This window comes from Zootoca vivipara, chromosome 11 (genome assembly GCF_963506605.1).
Source record: "Zootoca vivipara chromosome 11, rZooViv1.1, whole genome shotgun sequence".
NCBI lineage: Eukaryota > Metazoa > Chordata > Lepidosauria > Squamata > Lacertidae > Zootoca > Zootoca vivipara.
The window spans coordinates 46,873,659-46,896,822 of record NC_083286.1 but is presented as its reverse complement, the minus strand read 5'-3'; the positions used below and the strand labels follow the sequence as shown (position 1 = coordinate 46,896,822).

Below are 23,164 nucleotides of genomic sequence, written 5' to 3'. Positions count from 1 at the left end.
TTTTAATCCATTTGAATACTTTAAATGTTGCATGTTTTAATGTAGGATTGTGTTTCCCCCCTTGCTATATCTTTTTGTAAACCGCTTTGAGGTTTTTAACAATGAAACAGCCTATAAATTGAAATAAATAAATTTAAAAAACCCAAAATGTCAATACACAAAATACTAAAATTTAAGCAATAATGTTCTTGTTTTAACAAAGAAATGACGGATTATTATGGATTGAATTTGTATGTCAGGTTTTATTACAAATTTCAGAAGTTTACCTAGCTAACAAAGATGTAGAGGGTTCTTCCCTATTCTTACATAACCTCCAAAATTCTTTAACCCCCTACCCCACCACATGCAGTTGCACAAGCCTCCTGCTTACCTTAGCTGCCCTCCCTTGCCAACTTGTAGCCCCATGCAACTTATGGCAGCTCTGTCTACCATGCTGTGGTATTATACAACATGGGCACACTAGGCTCAGTTTAAATTTAAAAATTGTTGTTCACTTTCAGCAAGATGGGCTGTGTTCTTTAAAAAAAAAAGATTTGGCAGTGCTCAATAGCACTGGTCTTTAACTACTGGGTAATTCTCCAATTTAAAGTGGCTCCTGTTTTTGGCTTCACCAGTCTTATTTTTAAAGAAAATGAAAGAAAGCAGTACAATAGGCTTGACTGCTAGACGTTACAGTCATACCTCTGGTTACGTTCGCTGCGGGTTGCGTACATCATGGGATATGAACGTGCCGAACCCGGAAGTACCGGAATGGGTTAATTCTGGGTTCAGCGATTTGTGCATGTGCAGACGCGCCGAATGACACCACGTGCATGCGCAGAAGCACCGAATCGCGCAGCGAGCATGCACAGATTCGGCGCTTCAGGTTGCGCACTGCTCAGGTTGCAAACAGGGCTCTGCATATAAGACAATGGGGAAGGAGAGGCAGCAACAAATGAAGAAGCAGCAGTGAACAAAGGTCCTCAACACAACCTCAGAGGCAGCCGAGGCAGCAAGTTGGTATTCTATGGACCAATTTAGTGAGCTCATAGTCACAATCTACTACATGAGGATCAATGCCTACTAGCTACAAACACATTTTGAATGCCTGGCCCAGTACAAACCTATAATTTTCTTCCTGTTAATATCTCAGCAGTGATATACCTTTAAAAAAGCTGGTATTCTGTGGTCCACCCCCATCATTTGTGATATGGAATTTAAACAACAGATCAACAAGAAAATATGCGAAGTTTTTCCTCTTACCCGTGCTTTGAATAGGTGATCATATACTTCAAGAAGTCTTGGTAGCGGCACACCAATTTCTTGCATTGTGTAAGTTACAAAACCCACATCCCAGTTCAAAGAACAAACTTGTTGTTCTAGATACTGCACTAAGAAATCTAAGGGGGGGGGGAATAAAGGCCAGTGAGATGCAAATCATTTGCTGCAAAGTTTAGTTGCTATTCTTTTTTTTATATACCTGTGAATTCCTTCACTTAGTCAATCTGACAGGAAATCTACTCAGTAGATGTTTTAAAAGATGTGGACACAGTGCAATACAGGAAGTTCTGAAGAGACTGTTTGAGGACTCTGACTATTTGACTTCCTAGTTCACAACAACTAGTTCTAGTTCACCGATAACCAAAGGCGTTCTGCTCTTTTCAAGTTTGGCTTGAGAGAAATGACTGGGAAGACGCTTGCCTCACCTCCATGTGTGCAGAGTTAGGACAAAATCCCTGCTACCCTAGAGTTCAATAAAAATGTGACCTATGCAAATGCATACCCATTTCTGGGACCTATGGAGGCCATAAAGAAGAATGTGTATTTTCAATACTCAGAGTATGACAACTGCATATGAGGGCATTACCTCTAAATGCAAAATTGTGTGCACCTTCCACATACTTAGAACACTGCTCCTGTGCTCCACATGGTCACTGCCTACAGTTACTTCTAATTCTATTCAGAGTAATTCAGATGTTGCTTTGAGCCTGGGTATATGCAGAATCTATTTGAAACTAATGGATATGTGCAGAAGCCTCCTCACAATCAAAGCACATTCTTCCTTCCATTTTGCAGTCTTCTAAGAGCATTCAGTCAAATGCATATACAAGGTGCTTTTGGGAAGGCTCCAAGATGAGTTTATATGTCTCAGGTCAGGCCTTGTGTGGAAGCCACATCCTTCCACATAAATCCTTTTATTTGTATGCTGCCTTTTCATAGTTAAAGCCATGCTCAAGGCAACTTACAATATGAAAATAATTACATAATTACAAACTTAACAAAAGTAGTCATAAACAATGAAACATCAAAAACGACACATTCAAGCTGAACAATTTCCACATAAATAATAGGATCTAAAAGATACAAATAAATTAATATAAATAACAGCAACCCCCCTCCCCAAACCCGAGTCTTTTCAATCTCACACATTGGATTTATTTCCTGTTCGTTCTTTGTTTTATTCTGTTATTTTATTTTTCAGTATCTCCAAATATCCTTAATTTGAATTATATACCTAATGGGAAATAGCGAGGTGTCCCAGCATAGATTTTGCCAAGCATTACCATCTTCAGGCTAAGAGCCTGCATTCTGTCAGGAGCACTCATAGTCACACTGTCACTCAGCGCTGAAAGAGAAAAGACACCCTCTTTTAAAAGATCAATTAAATGCTTGGATTTATGTTATTTCCATTTTCAGCACGCAGAACAAACTTTTTTAAAAAATTATGTCAATTTACCCATCTACAGGTGGGCTATGATGAGTTTCCAGTTTCATACGACTCCAGATGGCTTTAAAAATATTCTCGTGATACAAATTATGCTCTCTCTAGGCTAAGAACACAGAAACTATGACACCAAGCTTTTTGGGAGAGTTGTTGGAATGTTTACTGTTAATAATAAAAGAAGTAGGACAATGAATCTGACAGTCTGCTTGCTGAAGAAGGTTAAGCTACTCCACCAAGTCTATGCAGATCATATTTTTGCTAATAAACAGTTGACTCCAACTTGCATGGTGTAATTTACTTCTAGCTCACTCCTGTCAATTCCTTCCCACCCCCAAACTGGACTGAAGAGCAACACAGAACTGAGTCATTCCATAATGTTGTGTGCTTCTAGGCATCTCTTCTAAGTACTTGAACCTACCTTTATCAATTATTTCTTGCCAAAGTGTCTGCACTAAGATAGGATCTGAATGACCAGCACAGTGAATAATAGCCAGTTTACATTCTGAGAGTTTGAATGGATCAGCAAATTCTCCATAAAGCTGCAATTTAAAAACAAGTTTGATCATTCACATAGATCAAATGCAGAATGAAGTATAAATGGATTAATAGGCAGTTTACAGACATTAAACAAAATATTGAATAACATACCTTTACCCTAAATAACAAAAAATATTTGCTTTAAAAAACTTCAAACTTCCAATAACAGAGCTCCACAAGAAATATGCAAGTGTTTTTCACACACAAGAGTGATGACTACTAAAGACAGCACAGAACTATATTATAAAAGAACTAAAATAAAATGAAATATGTAAAATAAAACACTTTTAAAAAAACTGGTGAGGCAGAGCAAATTTTTCATGATTAAGTGGGGGAAATGGTTTAGGAAATATCAGATGAATTTTTTGCACAATACAGAGAAGCCTGGGAATGTTTTTTATTATTACTATAAGATCACCTTGCTAATTTCCATCAACTCGGAATCCAGCTGGGAAATGGCATCTTGTACTGTGGAATGATGAGAACACTGACGGTGTAATGCTTCCTGTATTTGAAACTGAATCCTTGCAACCTGGTTAAAAAAATTACAATAGTCTTTAATTAAGAGCTCAGTGAACATCAGCAGCCACCTATAATTAGTTCCAACACAAAACATTTGACTTGTTACAATGACTATATATACACACAACACATATGGACTCTGAACTTGGCAATTCAAAATAGCTGACTAGGTCTATATAGGCAAAGTTACTCCTTCAGATTAACAGGGTACCAAGATGTTTGGGGCTTTATAAATCAACAACTAAACAATAAACTAGCCCAGTAGCAAACTGGCAGCCATTTCAGCCATGGTGTTACACAATAATCGTAGGCTGCTCGAGTTAGAATGAAGTCCTGTGCTGACACAGTTGAGATGGCCTCGTTATGATTGTTTATTTTAGCTACCAAAGTTTCTAAGTGCTGCCCATAAACAGTACATAAACATATAACAGATAAAATCAATTAATTATTAAAAACATGAAGCTTATCTAAAATGCCTATTTTAATATTTTATTTCAGCTGTTGAAATCTCCCAGGAACACAGTCCTGGGTTCTCCAGCATCACTCCTGACCACCTCCACCAACTTGGTCAGGGAGATCCATCAATGCCATCTAAATTAATTATCGTACTTACTTCCATTTTCTCTTCCAATTCATGCAAAAATTCACCATCTGCAGCAATTGGTGAGATGGCTGTGGAACTCTTAGCACTCAAAATGGCGCGTGCAATATATTCAAGACGCTGCTGAAGTGAGATCTCAGTGCTGTTAAATGACATAACGATGTGACTAATATGGTAGCCTCTATGAGCAACTATCACAAGAATGTTAGCTGTTTTCAATATTTTAATCTAGCTCTTCAGTCTGCTATTTCTCTGCAGTACATTATTCTTTGTCTAACTGCTCTAACACCATTACTCCTGTATCTCCTTGCATCTTGCAACTTGGTCATCTCTTCTATACCATCTAGAAATACATAGAAACCAATAAAAATTCGGTTTTAGAAATGTTACATACAGATGCATGGTCTGATAACATGGTCAAAACTTATCGACTGCTATCCAGTATCCACAATAATTTTTTTCAATGCATATTAATGCTTTTATGTTAACTAGCTACTACTGGAGTCCCCCACACTGTATGCCATGGAAAAATGCTTCCTTGTTGGTGTCTTAAGAAAATATTGCTACTTCTTTAAGGCTAGTTGAGATTATACCTTGGGCATGATTGGGAGTAAGTTTAAATCACTCTCACCCATAGATAGCCAAAAGAATCTCCATACCAACGTTACAAAGAGGGGGCTGCAATCTCTCTTCCTCCTATTTCAGGTGGGGTGCTGAAAAAGGTCATTCCCAGTATAGAAACAAGGTGATCTCTTCCTCCATTGGCAGCAGCTCAGGACCAGGGAAGAGAGGTTGCAGGATGGATAGGAACCTTCCACAAGCCACATCTGGCCCATAGGCTGGAAGTTCTCCTTCCCACTCTACATGCATACTCAGAAAAAGCTCTTATAAGTTCAAGGTGTGAATAGGATTGCAGCCTGAACCCTAAGTCCAGTTCTCCACAACATGAATTGCATAATTAATTTTATGTTCATATGTGTGAACAGAATTAAGCCTTTGATTTACCTGCATATCAATTTCAAAGCTTTTAATAACGCTACACAACTTGTGGATCCACCAGTCAAACACAGCTCACCAGCCAGCCATCATCCAATGGGGGGGGGGGTCAGTAATCTTGTTTTTGAGGCAAGCTCGGGGACGCAATCGCAGGAAGATTGTCAAACACGTTGAGCCCCTAATACCTGTTCAGTAGGCTTGATCAGCTTGATGGATCACAAGTTCTGTCCTACCATAGTGTCATAAGGATTGCTTTGCAAAAATTGTAACATAAGTAAATAACTAAAGAAGACAGGAAGTACTTCAACCTGCCCTGGGACCTTACAGTGAAGGCTGAGCAATAAATAAATAAATAAATAAATAAATAAATAAACAAACAAACAAACAAATAAATAAATACAACACTAGATGCAATTACTTGATAACAAGCTACCCTTACCTATGCATGTCTGCCAATTTTGCAAGTACTCTGGCTGCATTACTAAAACTTCCATTCTTCTCAAAAAACCTCCACAGAAGATCCATATAGCGAACTTTGTTTTGATCAACTTTGGCCATACGTGCCAAATATGGCTCCAGAAAGGCAGAGTTTATCTGCAGGAATCAAAGGGGGGAAATGTAAAGTCCTATTACCTTGCTAATGCAGTGCTTTATCAAATGTGACTATGAAGTTATGTATCTTAAACAACATACATTGTATTTATTTATCTTCATCAACTTGGTCTGTGACCTTACCTGCAGCAGTTTATCTGACAGATCAGCTTGGACCAACCAGCTGTAAAGAGCAATACTAAAAAGTTCATCTGTAGAACGCTGGGCCAATTTTAGCATTTGTTCAAACTGCAATGAGAGACGGGGAGGGAATGAAAAAGATCTCTAACTGTGTATTTTTATTACACTTTTAGTCCTATTAAGTGTTTCCTATGCACCAGTTTAAATTCCTCTAATGAATAATACAGGTGAAGGTTGTTAAACTGTGCTAACAGCTTCACAATAAATTTACAGTAAGTTAGTAGTCTGGATCTGAAAAACCATACATGTCCTGAAGGGAATTTTATCGAATAGCAGGCCCTTCCTGGGCCTACTCAAGGCCTTCCTTCGGCATAGCTAACACAGTTCTTTGAATCCTGGATATTAGATTCATGACAAGTTTAAAAGTACTTCCTGGGCAAAGTTAATAGCAATTCAGTCTATGCCATGTTTTTTCTTACATGATGTCCTGCTTCTTCATTGCTCAGCATATTGGGATCTGATGTCAAGACAGGAGGACCAGGTTTTTTGGGCACGCTGGGAGACTGTGGAGCAGCTTTACTTTGATTGACCAACTCCTGGAGTGTGTCCGTGATGCACTTATAGCTGTTTAGCCTGCAAAAAAGTGGAAATCACAGGAAAATGACTCATACACAAAACCTTCCAAGCACCCACAGCAACAATTTACTGTCTTGCATATGCATGTTATTTTGTGCAAGACAGCAGAAGCTTTGACTCTTATCACTTCATATATTGCTAAAGGCTAGAATGGCTGTAGAAAATATGTAGGAATTAGTCTGCTATTCAAAATAATCCACAACCTCAAAAAACAACTGCTAACATCTCTGTCCTAAAACTCACTTTGGGTTTTAGTAAAGCAAACAGTCTAATTTGTCAGCACCTAAATGTTATCGAGCGTCAGAACAACTTGGTCACAATAAGGAAATTTTGCCCACGGTATGACTATTTTCCACCAACCCATTTCGACTCTCTGGCACCCTATCTGCATAACCTAGCAATTCTAAAATACAGACACGCCTTTACTCTTGCAAGATTTAATGTATTGCCCTCGGTTGTACGTGAGGGACAATTACTACAGATTCCACATGAAAAATGCTTATGTCCCTGTGGAGATGGCAGCACCAAATCGGTGGCGCATGCCTTTCTGGCTTGCACTCTTTATAAAGACTTGAGGAATGGGGTTATCACCCCTCTTTTATTGTCCATTCCATGTCGCCCAGCTACTGCCAGTGTCCTTTCTCTTGGCAGATCAAGATGAGCAGGTGACAGCAAAGGTTGCAAGGTTTTTAGCTGGAGCAATAAGAATAAGATCCACTATTTGACTATTGATTCAAAACCTAAAATGTATTTTATATAATTGACTATTTTTTTGTATATCATATTATTGTTTTATTGCTATGGCATATGGCTGATGCAAATAAAGATTCATTCATTCATTCATTCTCTGTCCTGAAGAAAATTTCAATTGTATTCCAAAACTTGCCTTTCCTGGAAAGCCTGACATCCAACAACATCTTCCTCTGGTTCTCCATTTTTGTAATAATGGAGTCCAAGACCTTGGGGATCTTTCTTCTCTGCAGCCATGAGAGAAAGTTCTACCACACCCTCATAGAAACGTACTTGAGATTAAAAAGGGGGGGGTACATTAACAGAGATAAGAGTGAACATAATACTACAGAATATTGACAAAATGAATACAAACAACCTATTTCAAATTAGAAAATGTGAAGTCCTAATTCTAATTATCTGATGCTGTGGGCTGCAGGGGCATCTGTGCATCTACCCACATTTTAACAAACTATGTCCCTCTGCGAAGCACCGAAAAACAAGGTTTTCTCAATTTTTCAGTATTTTATGCAAGGACAGTATAATTTGAACACATGCAAAATCACGAGTACTGTGTGATTAGTTTCTAAAACCCTCGATTCATGTATTAAGTGTTACACAAAGGATATCAGATTTCTCAAATGATAAAATATGCCTGATGTACACATAAAAAATTACAGGGAATCTGAATTTTATTTGAAGGTGGAGGAGGAAGTGGTGTCTGGCCATGAAACCAAACACAGGTCAGAGTTACCCTGCTTGCGACTTCATTCTTCCAGGAAGGAGAAAGGAGTTAGGGAATGGGAGAGGGTGAAACACAGCCATGAGGTGGTTTGGAGTAGCCAAAAGTTGGCAGCAGGAGCACACTCTCACTCCGTGGTTCCTATCTCTTCCTCTTATTTTAAAAATCTGATCTGCAAAAAGCAGGAGTCCTGCATCTGTTCACTGCAGAGGCAGAAGAAAGAATAGTTTCAGAGAAGACGTGGGAAGGTGCCTCCAGTTGCAGGACCCAAGCCAGTCTTTCTTCAGAAGAGCCTGCCTCCTGGTGAACAGCCCAGAGAGCACTGCTGGGCCACTGGATGGCAGCAGGTAGAAAAAAATACAATACAACATATATTTTTCCCTAACTGTGATGTATGTGCACCACTTCCTATACTGTTTAATACTGATATTCCTGTAGCAGTTGGTCTGCAGAGATAAAGATAAGTTGATTGGTAGAAATTATGCTCCTAAATCATGTCCCATCCTTTCAATGGGTGGGATTCAACTAAGGTTTACGCAGAGTACACCCACTGAAATTAAAGAACATGACTAAGCTAGGTCCATTACTTTCAATGGGCATACTCTGAGTAAAACTTATTTGAATACCACACACTGGGTCGGTCTACTCTGAGGATGGCTTAACACTGGAAACAACACTACAGTATATTCATAAAGTTGAGGTCAGTGATGCTTGTAACTCACCTTGCCTATACTGTGCACAGACATTGGCAAGATCTACCTGTGTGCTAATCTGTTGATATTCTTTCAATGACTCTCTTAGCATCTTCTCTTTTTCAGATTTGTTCTGAACTTGTCGGGACCGCTGAAGTAGTTCATTTGCCTAGTAAGACACAAGCATAGATCAAAGTCTGCATTCTTCATTTGAACTTCACACACTGAACATTAAGTGGGAGGCCAAGGCCTATAGCAGCTTTGCACTGCATGTTGATTTACTGAGATGGAGGTTAACAAAGTCAATAAATTCTTCTGCTTCCTGGACAGAAGTGATTTTTTTTGTCTAGGAAATTATTCTTGTGCTAAGCAGTCCCCTTATCCTTCTACAGATCATAACACTCATCTTTCAATTATTTCCTTAAAATGATCACAATAGTTTAATATCAAATATTTTCCAGTGACAACTGATAAAATTTTAACACTTCTATATGTGTATTATTCTGAGCACAGCATGACACAATGCAATTCTCAGATTATATTGCCCTCACTAGATGAAAAAATAGCATGCAAATACACACACAACCGAACAAAAAAACCCCACACCCTTACTTCTTCTCATATTGGTTACTATACCATACCTTGGAACAGATAGCATCATCTGTGCTGTAGAGCAGTGGGCAGATGTCTTGTAAATGTGAACTAATCCCATCAACAGCAGCATGGTCTCTGATGTAACAGTTGATGAGGGATGCAATAAGGGCTCCAGTTAGCTCTCTATCTCTAATTACCAAGTCTCTAAAAGTAGTCACCTTCAGGTGTTCCTGAAGCTCCTATGGAAAAAGCACATCCCCAATTTTTACTGGAAATCCTTTTTTCTTCTTTAAATTTCGTAAGAGAGAAATCCTGCTGCATTTACATTACAACAAACCATCAAGGACAGCATAATTTATAGCACACGTTATCTTTTTTTTTCAAATATGCATAAGATTAAAATAAGTTTGATCATGTCAGCAGAGGGCACAACCTGCAAACCACCCTCTACATCTGCGTGAAACTCTGTTTTAATAAACCAATATAAGAACTCACATCATAATTAAAAATTATTTTGGTACTTTGCAGGTTGCCTTTTAAAATAGTGAGGCACTCTGAAATCTTTAAAAGACTGCAAATCCACTAATGTCCAGAAGATCCCAGTGTTCTGCTTTGAGCAATAAAACTCCCATGTCTTCCAGGTCAAGAAGCAAAGAGTGCTGTGGCACATACCTTCTGAAGTTCACCCACGACAATGTTGAACTGATGCTCACAAAGAAGCTTCCACAGTGCCAAAGCCTGGCAGGTTTTCCGAACAAGTTGCTGGATGCCTTGAAGGGAGGCCTTCTCTGCTAATTGTGCCTCTGCTATAAAAGTGAAACGGACACTGCTAAATTATAACTTATTTCTATCCCCTGAACATGTCATACACACAAGGGTGAATGTGTCAAGTAACAGGTGCTTTCACAAAATGTTTTCAAGCACTAGAAACAAAGAACTATGTGGCATGAAGGGATCCCTAGGCTTACCCAGCTCTAACACTTCTCTGCTAGGTAGGATTCACCAGGTTTAAGCAATCCTTAATATGGTAATGCAGTCATAATAAATAACAAGATGAAAGATGAAAAAATCTTTTTTTTAATAATCCCAGTGGCACTTTGAAGATGAACTAAGTATAAGCTTTCAAGGTATGAACTTTCGTGTGTAATACACACTTCGTCAGATATTCTGAAGCAGAGGTCACTTCAACCTTATAACTGTTGATGACTGTTACGGCAGTTGGTTCCACAGGGAAGGGCAAGGGATTTTTAAAGGGATAGATGATCAAAATTAGCTTTAGTATGTATAATGGGACATGAATCCAACATCTCTATTCAGACCAGGTCTCTCCATAGTTTTTAGTTTGGTAATGAGTTGTTATTCAGCAACTTCTCTTTCAAGTGTATTTCTAAAATTCTTTTGCAATAAGACAGCTACTTTAAAATCTTGTATAGAATGTCCTGGGAGACTGAAGTGTTCTCCTATTGGTTTCTCTGTTTTATGATTCCTGATGTCAGATTTATGCCCATTTATCCTTTGGCGTAAAGTTTGTCCTGTTTGTCCAATATAGAGAGCCGAAGGGCACTGTTGGCATTTGATATCATATATAATGTTGGAAGATGAACAGTTAAAATAGGGCTGAAATGGTATGTTTGATGTTATTGGGGCCAATAATGATGTTGTCCGGGTGTATGTGGCAGCAAAGTTGGCATCTAGATTTATTGCAGGCTCTTGTGCCAGTGTCCATGTTAAGTCTGGTTGTTGTATTATTGTGTGTGAGGAGCTGTTTAAGATTGGGTGGCTTTCAGGAGGCAATGAAAGGTTTTCCTCCCAGAGCTTGGGAAATAAATCTAAGGCATTTAAGAGATGTTGCAAATCTCTGATGATGTGTTGAACTGTTTTAACTTGAGAGCTGTATGTGAATACTAGTGGTGTTCTATTGTTTTCTCTTTGGGGGTCTATCTTGCAGCAAGTTCTCTCTGAGTATTCATCTGGCTTTGTTGATCCTTTCTTTAACTTCATCAGGTGGGTATTTTAGTTCCAAAAAGGTTTGCTGTAGGTCTCTTAGGTGAGTACGTCTACTCTGTAGAGTAATGGTAATGCAGTAACCTTGAAAAAGAACTCTTGTTGGGGTTCCGGTTTCCGCCGGCAGGAATGGCGGACCTGTTTTCCATCTCTCTGACCTTCGTAAGGAATTTGGCGGTTGCTAGGGGAGTAAATGGCAACCCCCTACCCTCTCCGGGGGTTACGGAGAGGGGCCGCTGGCCCGCGATGCCCCCAGACCCACTCCGACTGTTTTTGGAGTGGGGGGAGCTTGGGCTGAGCACTTACGAGGGCCAGGACTCCCGGACGCTAATCTGCATGGCGGGGATTTCCATGGTTAAAGAAGATAATTAGGCTTAAATCTATGGACATACTTCAGAAGGAGGGGAAGAAGCGCTGTTTACTGCTGAGAAATTTATGCTGCTGAGGGAGAGGAGTCAAAGGCTGTATTTCATCTGAAAGAAGGATTGATGGGGACGGAGCGATAAGGGAAGTGAGTCCTTTTTTATTTTTTTTCATATGAGTTACTTCGTACCTTTCCAGACGCGATGTCCTGGTTTGTTTGGAGTGAAAGAGAAGCAAAAGACTGTGTGAGTTGAACTTTATAAACTGTTGTTACTGAGCATATTTTTTAAAGATGTGGAGTTGCCGACGAGAAAAGCCCCCCTCTAGTTGGACGGAAGGAGTCCTGGACGCGTTCGGAGGATTTATGAGCTGTGACGCACTTTGAATTGGAGCAGCGACCTGAAGCTAAGTTCAGCTATAGGGCAAGGAGATCCATTAATTTACCAAGAGTCTATGGTTTGATGTTTGGGTCTTCTGCCTGGAAAAGCTGTAAATTCTATAAAGATCGTTAATCTACCCGGTTATGAGAGAAAACGAAAGTGTTTTGAGTTTTTTTAAGAAGGCGCTGCTTCGTGTTGACGCAACAGGGAGCTCCAGACCAAGAAGATTTATGGGGAGGCTGGACTGATTAACCCACACAGGAGAAAGAACATTTGTGAAACCTTGTTTGATATTTATCTCAGCAGCTGGGAAACAATCGGTTGAAAGTGGAAAACATCTATGTGATTATAAGGGAAAGATTCGGATTATTATGAACTTGGAGAGACAATTTGAACTTTAGAAAAAAGACGGCAGTGGACAGTTGCGAGGAATTCCCAATTTCTTGAAGCATGGGAACCCAAAAAATTTTTTTAGATTATTTGGCATAATATTCGGTTTGATTGATATATATGTGTATAATTTGAAATAACGAATGTGATATAATTGGTTTTAATTGGAAAATTAATAAAAATATATTTTAAAAAAAAGAAAAAGAACTCTTGTTACCAGGCTGGTCTGTCAGCTGAAGGCTTTAACATGAAGTTGCATTCCATAGGCACAAGAAGGGTTCAGATAACTTGAGTATGTTATGCGGATAGCTCAACTGGTAAAGCATGAGACTCTTCATCTCAGGGTTGTGGGTTCAAGCCCCATGCTGGGCAAAAGATTCCTGCACTGCAGGGAGTTGGATTAGATGAGCCCTGTGGCTCCTTCCAGTTCTACAATTCTGTGATTAATTTCTGGCAACTATTCGCTGATGATTCATTTTCTCTGGAACAGATTTAGACAGACCAGCCTATCACTACCTATTATTAAGGACTAGCCTCTCTCTTTCGAACCGTCTAAAAATATTCACTGTTTACTATTAAAGCTAGAGATATTGTCCCCATGAGTTTTTCTTCAAAGATACATGCTAAAGAAGAGAGAAAATAAAAAAGAGCTATTTATCTACCATGAAACTTTCTCTGGAGCTCTTGCTGCAGTTGCTGAGAACTTCCGCCATCAGACCGCATGAATCCGAGTAATCGCTGCTGCAGGTTAGCTGGGGTGGCAAAGCTTTTTCATGAAAAACAAGAAAAAATGTATACAGTGCATAAATAGGGTATGGTGTGCTTGGGGCTGTCACATGCCAAATATACAGTACAGTGGTGCCTCAACTTACGAATTTAATCCGTTCCGAAGGCACCTTCGTAGGTTGAAAAATTCGTAAGTCGAAAAGCGCCATTGGAAATGTGATTTCCCATAGGAATGCATTGGAAACGGAAAAATTCGTAAGTCAAAGCAACCCCATCTAAAAATTCATAAGTCGAAAAAACCCGAACTAAAACCACCGCGGTTTCCGTTCGGATGTCAAGAAATTCGTAAGCGTGTGGCCATTTGCCCCACGCGCAAGTCGAAAAATTCGGTTGTTGAGTCGTTCGTTAAGTCGAGGTACCACTGTAGTAAAAACTGGTTTAGATACCAGAAGCTGTTTATGTTAACAGTGAACTCAGATTCACCATCCTTTTACGCATCCTTCAAAGCACCTTAAGTCTGGTTATCTTAATTTTGTCTGGGAAAGGCCCTCTAATAAGACTTAGGGACAGGTAGGGCAAACGAGTTCTGCTTTGTATTTGCAGACCTTGAGTCTCCCATAGGGCTGTGAGCCCTAAATTAAAGTGCTATGGGAGTTATTAGGAAACTATTCTAGACCAGGGTCTGGCATAAGTCAGTTTAGTATCTACGGCCTGAGGATTGGCAGGTTAATGCACAGTCCCTTTTTGGTTCCCCAAAGTCCTTATTTGTGGTTTCTGATTAAAATGTAATAGTGCTGGTAGTTCACAGAAGAAATATGGTTGCTCCAAAAGCAGTATGTGGCTGAAAAAAGGCCTAAGCTGTACTTTGTAAGCTGCTATAGAAACCTATCAAGTTGGATAACATATCTGATATAAAGATCACAAATATCCATCCATAATTATTTGAGATACATATGTTTTCTAAGGGAACAACTCAAACTTTCATACCAGTTATCTGTACAACACAACTGTCAACCACCAATGCTTGTTTTCCTCAACACCCTTCATCTTACCTGGGATTTCTAAGGGATCCTACTGCTGCAAATTGTGAATTCCTATCCAAAAATTCCTGTAGCCCTTTTAATTCTTGTAGTATAGTTTCTAACACTTGTGGTGGAACACTGCTTTCAACCTAAACAAGAAAGAGGTAAACTGAAATGAACATATTTGAAACTAACCAATTAATTTCTGTTTTTGGAGGTTTCTGGGTAGATGACTAGGAAGTGCATCCTCCAGTAACCAGGAAAAGTCACTGTTAGGAAATGTTGCTTTGCAAAACCTTTTGAGCTAGAGTCGGACAGGAGAAGAAGGGAAGACCACAAGTTTCTCCTTTCTCCTGTGCATGAAAATAGAACTGCAGAGGAAGCTACTCCTTATGAGGGAGATGGGGAGGAGAAAAAAGGCAAACCTTTTAGTTGCTGCTGAACCAATTCTGTGCAGCTCTGGACAAGCTGAGAAAGCTCTTTGCTGTGATGATCAGGAAGAGCTGGTGTTGGGGCCTGAATCTCCCTTTATGGTGTAACTTCCTGATATCAGCCTTGCCTAGTTACTAGTTACACTTCCCAATCATCAAGACTGCCCTATCCCAGAACCTCCAGAGAAACACACCTGACAAAAGGAAAACAGAATCCAGATCTATATTTACACAAATAACTGCTTTTCTAAGTAAAAAACTTCCTTCCAGTAGCACCTTAGAGACCAACTAAGTTTGTCATTGGTATGAGTTTTCGTGTGCATGCACACTTCTTCAGATACCATCTGCTTTTCTAAGCTTACACATTGTGAAGAATCAAACCTGTCCTTTCCCCCAAAATTGGGTTTTGTAGTAATGGAATTTTTGTTTTGAGATCACCAAGAAGGAGGATTCAAACTTGCCACCACCACCACCATGAAGTGGAAAATCTATCACTTGATTCGGCAAAATTAGGCTACTAATATTTTTGGGAGAGGGATGGCTGAACCCTTCTATATGACAATCTGTTTTTCTATCTGAAGAGAATTTGGGTGAGGAGTAGAATTCAAGGATGAAACTTGGTATTCATCTTTATCAGGGGTCGAAAAAGTTTTTGTGGCCTGGGCCGGTTCACAGTCCCGCAGACGCTGCGGTGGGCCGGAGTGTGTGTGCGCACGCACACATGCGCAACCGCTATTTCCGGCGCTCCTTCCGGCACGGAGGAGCGTGTGCAGCTTCCCATTGGCTGCAGGAGCTTCCTGCAACCAGTGGGAAGCCGGCCAGCGTCGGGGAAGGCGGTCCCTGCTCTGCTTCATACCGGTTTAGCGAGGCACATGGGAGCCAACCGAGCGGCCGGCGGGGGTCCCTGAGTGGGTGGCAGGGGTCCATGGACCGGTTAGACCCCCATGGGCCGCTTGTGGCCCATGGGCCTTAGGTTGCCGACCCCTGATCTTTATTATCATCAGCATTTGAATTTAAAGGCTTGCACTTACTACCCATATATTACTCCCCTCCCCCAGCTCTGAATACGCCTATACTAAGAATGGCACAACAGTGAAGTGATGTGTTTGGATCTGGCACCCACTGTCATCAAAGAAGACCAAAGGTTATAGTCACCCCTGCTGATTCATGCTGGTACTAAGTTCCAGCCAAACCTATTAAACCCAATGATTACAGGGACAAACATGTTCATCCTTCCCTTCTAAATCCATCTTCCTGAAATGAAGAAAATAATAATACGGCTCTTATGCAGTGTTGTGCTTTGTGGTGGCACACTGACCAATAGTCACCAAGCTGATTTCCTTCATATATAGACATCAACACCAGTATTAACCCCCAAACTACCAACTACCCTTAGAAACTTCATATAAGATTCCAAAACAGCCATTAAGTACTTACAGCTACAACTTCTCGATTGCCACTCTTGAAAACTCTCTCCACAACTATACTTCCATCCCAAATGTTTCTAGAAAGCAAGAAAATACAATTTTGAAGTTTCATGTAATCAGCACATGACGACACTGGAAACTTCTGCTTCCCTTTTAAGTTTAACCACAGCTTACTGTGCTGTGAAACCCTAAACCCTGATTAATCTTATCCATATTTAGTGGAAACATATCAACACCATTTGAAGTTGGTTGTTTCTACCAACCAGTTAAGATAAAACTTCATTTTGTCAGGTTATAACAACACGTCTTCTCACCTTTCCATAAATAACTTACCCCATGATCCGAGAGAAATATATGCAGATACCATTGTGCTTTCCAGAAAACACTATCTCGGGGCACATTATGCCACTAAGAGAAGCACCGGGTTGAGACATGTGACTGCTTGAAGTGAACACTGGAGTTGACATGGTTGGAGGATGCAAACCTGGAACATAAACTCATTTTTTTAAAAAAATGACAGAAGCAAGATTATAAGCACTAGAATATATATATATATATAAATAATTAAAAGGAAATACCTGGGGCTGGTGTTGCCAAAAAGCTTGGATTAGGGTAGGGGCTACTAGCAGACATAGGAGAACCTAATATAAGAAGAGCAACGCATACTATAAAGCAACCATAAAGCAATAATACACAGCCCAACAAGACAACAACAGGAACCCACTGAAAGCATATGAATTGATATGGCTAAGTTGGTCCAACACCCCCTCAAGCACACAAACAAAACTCATTGCAGTCAACTATAGGCAACCACCCACACCCTACCTCCCCATATCTGTCTCACCGCCAACAAAAACAAATAAATAAACAGAAATAGAACCAACCCACATGATGCTAACACTAAACCCTTATGCATACACTATATAGAAGAATGACAGTTTAGTATCCCCCTTCTCCCCTCCCCCAACTTTATATACTGTCCATAACATTAGTGTCTCACATCGAATATGAATGATCTGTAGAAAGTATTCTATGAACTGAAAGAAGAGACGCTGTATGTACTTTTGTAACCCAATAAAATATTTAATAAAAACAATTTTTAAAAAAGCAATAATCCGAGCACAGCTTTAAGAGATTACAATATAAGCGTTTGAGGCAGGGAGAAGGGATCATTCTGAGTATATTTTTATTCAGTAATTGTTTGCCATCCACAGTTTGCTATGAGATGTCACTGGCAGAGATGGCTTACAGTTCAAGACATATTGAAAGAATTAAGAGGGACAGGCATATCTTTGCATCACACATGGGAAGGTGTGAAGGAAAGAGAAAATTAGTTTCCCCCCTCAAATCTTCATTTACTGTTATCAGTATTCCAACACTCACCTATCTATATATAAAAAAATGTAAAAAGTGCATGTGGGTACGTTTCCACTTTTCATCCAAAACCGCTTGACCGAAGAGGTTGCAAAACAGCTGGTGGGGACTCGCCTGGGTGGGTTTGGGGGGGGGGATAGGCCATGGGTCAGGACAGGATGGGGGGAATCACAGGTGGGGGAAATCACAGGGATGAGCTGGGGGAGGAGACAGGATACGTCATGGATCAGAACAGGGTGGGGGGAAACACAGGGATGAGCCACAGCAACGTGTGGCCGGGCCAGCTAGTTGTAGATATAAAATATGAAGGAGGTTTATGTTGCTAAATAGATCTGTATGCTAAAACAGTTCAAAGTACTGTCAATTTCCTCTTCTTTCAGCATGGGAAGGGCATTCGTATAGTCAGTATAAATGTACTTCTGAATCATGAACCCAACAGTAGTGAATGACTACTAAAGCCACGTGAGTGGGTGCAAGTAGATGGAATGTTTTTGCAAAATAACAAGGTAAAAACTCTTGCCAAAAGATACTGACTATATTTGCTGCTTACCAGGTGGAACAGGAGATCCCAGTGCACAGCCAACATTACTTGGAGGAGGCAGGGTGGATGGAAATCGCATCTGTGTTTCACCACCATATCTGAGATTCACAAAATTAAAAAGAATTGTATCAACGCTGCAATCAGTTCTCAGATTATTTTTAAGCGGTCAGTCAGTAAATACTTCTTTAGGTAATTGAATTGTGAAGCATATGTAAAAAAAAAAAACAGCTTCCCCACTGTTAAATGTAATGTCTAAACCCTATAATGGTGTGTCAAGGGGACCCTCTGGCCCATGGGCCAAATTAAGACTGCCAAAACAGTTTTTCCTTAACGATGCCCACCTGCCCTGCAGCTAACCATCAGGTGTGAAAAGGACAAAAGGATGGGAGCAAAGGAACAACTGGAAGTTTAAAGTGTGCTTTCAATTGCTCTTTGGCAAGCAGTGCTCAATCAAGCCCTGCTGGGATTGGCTGCACTAGAAAGCTCAGCATGTGTAGATCAGCTGGTCAATGCTGATAGCAAGGCCCCTTGAAACTTTTAGCTCCTGCCATAATAACCCTGCTGAAAAGCCCTAGCTCCACTCCACATGCTGCTGTGCCCTCAGAAAACAAGCCAGAGCCTTGCTGTTCATGACATCTGAACTAGGGTTTGTGGTTTGCTTCCCTCAAAGAAAGCACATGCAGTAAGTCACGAACAAACCTTGGAGAAACAAACCATTAGGCTGGGTTTGGGTGTCACGGCAAATCAGACCCTGACATAGGGGCCAACGCCTAGGGGCCATGGGGGCTTTGGCCCCCACAAAGTTGATGGGCATTGGGCATTAAAATGCTGTGTGTGCACTGTGTCATGTGATCAATTATGCGGGGCGGGGCTTACCTGGGTCCCCACAATATTTCATTCAAGTTGGCACCCCTGGACCCTGACTTTGTTTTACAGTCAGGCAGCAGCAGAAGTGGAGCAAGAACTTTTCAGCAGTGTGCATTAGGATTCTGTGGGTTCATGAAACAGCAGTTTATTTTTACCTACAGTTTAACATGACATGCAGATTGGGCCTCTGTGGCTAACCTTAGCTATGGTTTATTAAAGCAAGTCAGTTTCATAAACCATGGTTTGAAGTTGGCTTGTTTTATTAAACAAGGCCACTGTGTACCTACTAATTAAATATGAAAAAGGTAATTTCAACACAAATTAGAACTAAGATGCTGCTTTCCTTAAACTATTTTTCTCAAGAGTGAGGTACAGAGAGGTATGATCATATCTTAAATCTACAATGAAAAAATGAAACATAGCACAATAGTTACTGAGAAACAGGAATCAGCTATTCCACGATCAAACTTTATGCAATGCTTAGTTTTAACAGTTCATATGTTCCAACCAGAGTCCAGCACAACCCATTTACTGCTGGGATACCATAGATTTTTAAAGTATAATCTCTTGGCATAATGCAGATATGAATAAATTTACCTGAAAAATGCTCGAGTGGCCCAAACAGATACTTCTCTATCACAAGCAGCTGAAGAACAGGCAAGTATTAGGCAAGTAGCACAAGCCTGCTCTTCCTGTAAGAACCATCATTTAAAAATATCAGTAAAAATGACAGAACAACCTTGGTACAGTTTTAATGAAATGAGGAGCAAGGGTACTAAAGGGTAACTTGCTTATTTAGAAGGAAGTCCTACTGACTCCAACGGGGCCCATATAAGGGTGTAAATCATTGCAGCCAGTAACTTGGTGTTGCTACCAGATGTTCGGTATATATCTAGAAGTCATCACCATAGTGGAAGAGCATGCTGAACAGGTACAATTTTAACTGCCTTACTTGTCCAACACAATTAATAACACACTTACAGAATCTATTAAGATAAAATAGGATGATGGCCACTAACCAAGACAGCGTCAAAACAAACAAACAAACAAAAACATAATGGAGGATAACTATTAGCCACTGAGAGACACCTAAATTGATAGCCAGCAAGGGATCACGGTCACTATCATTACCTGCTTATGAGCTCCCCACTGCTGAAGGTAGCATGTTGAACCCCTAGTTCTATCTTTGGCCTAATATAGTACCGGTAAGGAAAACGTAAATTCTCACCGGGTGCAGTTTGAAAAATCTTTCAATCTCTTCTCCATCACCTCCTGCATTGCACACAAAAAGATGTCGCAGCTGATCTACTGGTCTGAGTTTATGAAACATAAAACTCCCCTAAAGAAAGAGAACATTTTTTAAAAATGGTGATTTCTATAGCATTTTTACTGGCCAAAATAATTTACACTTCTTATACCTTGTTCATCTTTGTGACAGCCCTATAAGGAAAGTCATTAATAATTATATTTTACAAAAATTGAGAATGGTTTGTGAAGAAGTGGCATTTTCCAGGCTGTCCAGAAAGTCCTTGGCCAAGCAGCTATAATATACAACGAAGAACAATATTTAAGACACAGTAAATGGCTTGGGGGGGGAATTCTTCTCCCATGACTTTATTTGAGGTAAAATATACTGGTAATCCTAGAGCCTAGTTTCAGAGATATTGAAACAACATGATATTAGAGCTGTATCTCACACCTTTTCATAACTAGGTAATAAACATAGCCATTTGTGCTACATACTATTCTAAAAAGAGATTAAGCGCTTCTGAAAATGTCATCTGAGGTTCAGTTTCATCTTCCTCCTCTTTCTCTATTTTTATTTTATTTTAAGCAAGCAATTGTACTACAAACCTGTGCCGAAAGGAGAACAAATTTCTTTGGCGGTAGCATATGCTGTTGTACAACTACAGGATAGTCAGTTATGGGAATTAGATCTTTATTCAAAGGTGTTACTATTTTCTGAGCTTTGTGATCATCTATTGCAGAAAGAGCCCAAGAATGTCCATCCACATGTGTCTTTGTCTGAAATAAGAAAGTAAAGAGTAAAAAATTATAAAAGAGTAACTTGCTTTCCAATCATATGCTTCAGCTATAACAATTTCTACTGAACCTCTGCCTGCAGCTGAGGAAGCTGGTAGTCCTCCTATCTTTCCAGCTGCCAATTATAATTCTATCCTTCACAGCCTCTGCAGTATTATTGTACCATAGCTGGATCAGGATGTAAAAAGGTAAAGGTAAGGTAAAGGTCCCCTGGACAGTTAAGTCCAGTCAAAGGCGACTATGGGGTTGTGGTGCTCATCTCGCTTTCAGGCTGAGGGAGCCGGTGTTTGTCCACAGACAGCTTTCTGGATCATGTGGCCAGCATGACTAAACCGCAACGGAACACCGTGACAGAAACCAGAGCACACAGAAACACTGTTTACCTTCCTGCCACAGTGCTAACTATTTATCTACTTGCACTGGCATGCTTTCGAACTGCTAGGCTGGCAGGAGCTGGGACAGAGCAACGGCAGCTCACTTCGTTGTGCGGATTCGAAATGCTAACCTTCCGATCAGCAAGTCCTAGGCTCTATGGTTTAGATCACAGCGCCACCCACACGTCCCTGGATCAGGATGTACTTCCCACCTTGCAACTAAATCTATGGCTGCATTCCCCCCCCCAACAATAATTTTAAGCCAATATCAGAAAGGTGTCAAAAGGGGAAGTATTAGAAGTAGAAAACTTTGGAACTCTTACACAGATTTATGAAGAGAGGGATTAAAGAAATCTAGGTAGACAAAACTAACATCTCTCACAACAGCTATTACTTTCAAAATAACCCAGCAAAATATAAAGAATTACCTGTGTTTCCATCATTGGCTTTTGGAAAGGAAAAGAATCATGATTAACACACCACAATATATCATTATCCTCATTTTCTGAAGCAGCCATTAGCAGAACACCTGAAAATATAATAATAATTTATTAAGCAATGATGAATCTGATACCTAAAATCGAATCTTACAATTCATCACTTTCTATAGAACAAAATAGCCTAAATTGGACAAAGGACTTTTAAATTACTGATAAAAACTCATTTCCAGAAATTACCTTTGCTGTAAAGAGCTTGATGCACCTTTGAAGGCTTTTCCACATTAGAAGCAGCAGAAAATCCTGGAGGCAGGCGGATGTGAACCAACGTTAATGTTGAAGGACGGGAAAAAGGATGCTTGAATGGGCATGTACTAAAATACATCCGTACACCTAAGAAAAAAGCACGAGATACTCCATTAATAGTATAAACATATTTCATAAAAGGGTTGCAGTACAATCCCATACATGTCTACTCAGTGCTTTTTTTCTAGAAACCATGAAGTTGTTTCAGTAAGTGCCACACTTTTTAACAACAAAAAAGAAGTGCTGTACGGCATAACCTTCAGTACCCCCTGAAAAGCACTGTGTCTACTTCAAAATTAGTCCCATCGAATTGAATGGGGTTGCTTCCAGTTAACAGTTTTGGATCGCAGCATTAATGTGTCTGACGTATTCTGTTCATATACAGAACTATTGAATAGCAACAACACAGACTGCTTCATTTTCCCCATTTAAAGGTAATGGTATGAATGATAATAGAAACCTGGTTATTTCTAATTGATCCACACATTTTAATTCCTCTTCACCCACTGCTTCTTGACCCCACAGTCCCTTTAGGATTACTAGGATACTATGATGACATGATTCTATACCCTATTGGCTCCCTTCTTTGCCTATCTTCTTCCTTTCAGTACCCTGAAGCTAGTTAGTTTCTTACTTTTTGCAGGCACTCCACTCTCTAGGCCAGTTCAGATTCTAGACTGGGTGCAGATACTAACTGGGTTGTGATACTACCCACTTCCCCACCAACAGGTTATCCATGCCTCCCTTCTACCATGCACTTTACACAGACATTACACAAAAATACCCTTCTTCCACCTTCAAAAGTTGCAAAGAAATGACTGCACAAATCAAGCTATTCTACATAGAGGCCACCGCATGCAGTGCCTGCCCTATGTAGCACGTTATGTTCCTGACGTTACATTATATAGAACAGAGGGGAGGGACACGTACCTGGTCATTCACCATGTGAGCAGGCTTGCCACCCAGTAAGTTTTTGAACCAGGGCACAATCATG

The 23,164-nt window shown here is 40.1% G+C and overlaps 1 protein-coding gene across 1 annotated transcript in view; it reads right to left on the bottom strand.

Moving 5' to 3' along the window:
- The window catches only part of NUP155 (nucleoporin 155), a 35,028-nt gene that overhangs the window by 1,401 nt on the left and 10,463 nt on the right, over positions 1-23,164 (bottom strand). Inside the window, exons 11-33 of the mRNA XM_035100644.2 lie at positions 22,105-22,257; positions 21,856-21,956; positions 20,865-21,035; positions 20,239-20,349; positions 19,608-19,702; positions 18,153-18,241; positions 16,807-16,869; positions 16,562-16,712; positions 16,239-16,305; positions 14,401-14,519; positions 13,285-13,388; positions 10,158-10,291; positions 9,533-9,724; positions 8,922-9,060; positions 7,615-7,750; positions 6,572-6,725; positions 6,096-6,200; positions 5,800-5,954; positions 4,377-4,506; positions 3,660-3,773; positions 3,123-3,243; positions 2,495-2,605; positions 1,243-1,379 (exon numbers count right to left, since the gene is read on the bottom strand). Of these exons, the coding sequence (XP_034956535.1) occupies positions 1,243-1,379; positions 2,495-2,605; positions 3,123-3,243; positions 3,660-3,773; positions 4,377-4,506; positions 5,800-5,954; positions 6,096-6,200; positions 6,572-6,725; positions 7,615-7,750; positions 8,922-9,060; positions 9,533-9,724; positions 10,158-10,291; positions 13,285-13,388; positions 14,401-14,519; positions 16,239-16,305; positions 16,562-16,712; positions 16,807-16,869; positions 18,153-18,241; positions 19,608-19,702; positions 20,239-20,349; positions 20,865-21,035; positions 21,856-21,956; positions 22,105-22,257 (2,852 nt within the window). The remainder of the gene's footprint in view (positions 1-1,242; positions 1,380-2,494; positions 2,606-3,122; positions 3,244-3,659; positions 3,774-4,376; positions 4,507-5,799; positions 5,955-6,095; positions 6,201-6,571; positions 6,726-7,614; positions 7,751-8,921; positions 9,061-9,532; positions 9,725-10,157; positions 10,292-13,284; positions 13,389-14,400; positions 14,520-16,238; positions 16,306-16,561; positions 16,713-16,806; positions 16,870-18,152; positions 18,242-19,607; positions 19,703-20,238; positions 20,350-20,864; positions 21,036-21,855; positions 21,957-22,104; positions 22,258-23,164) is intronic.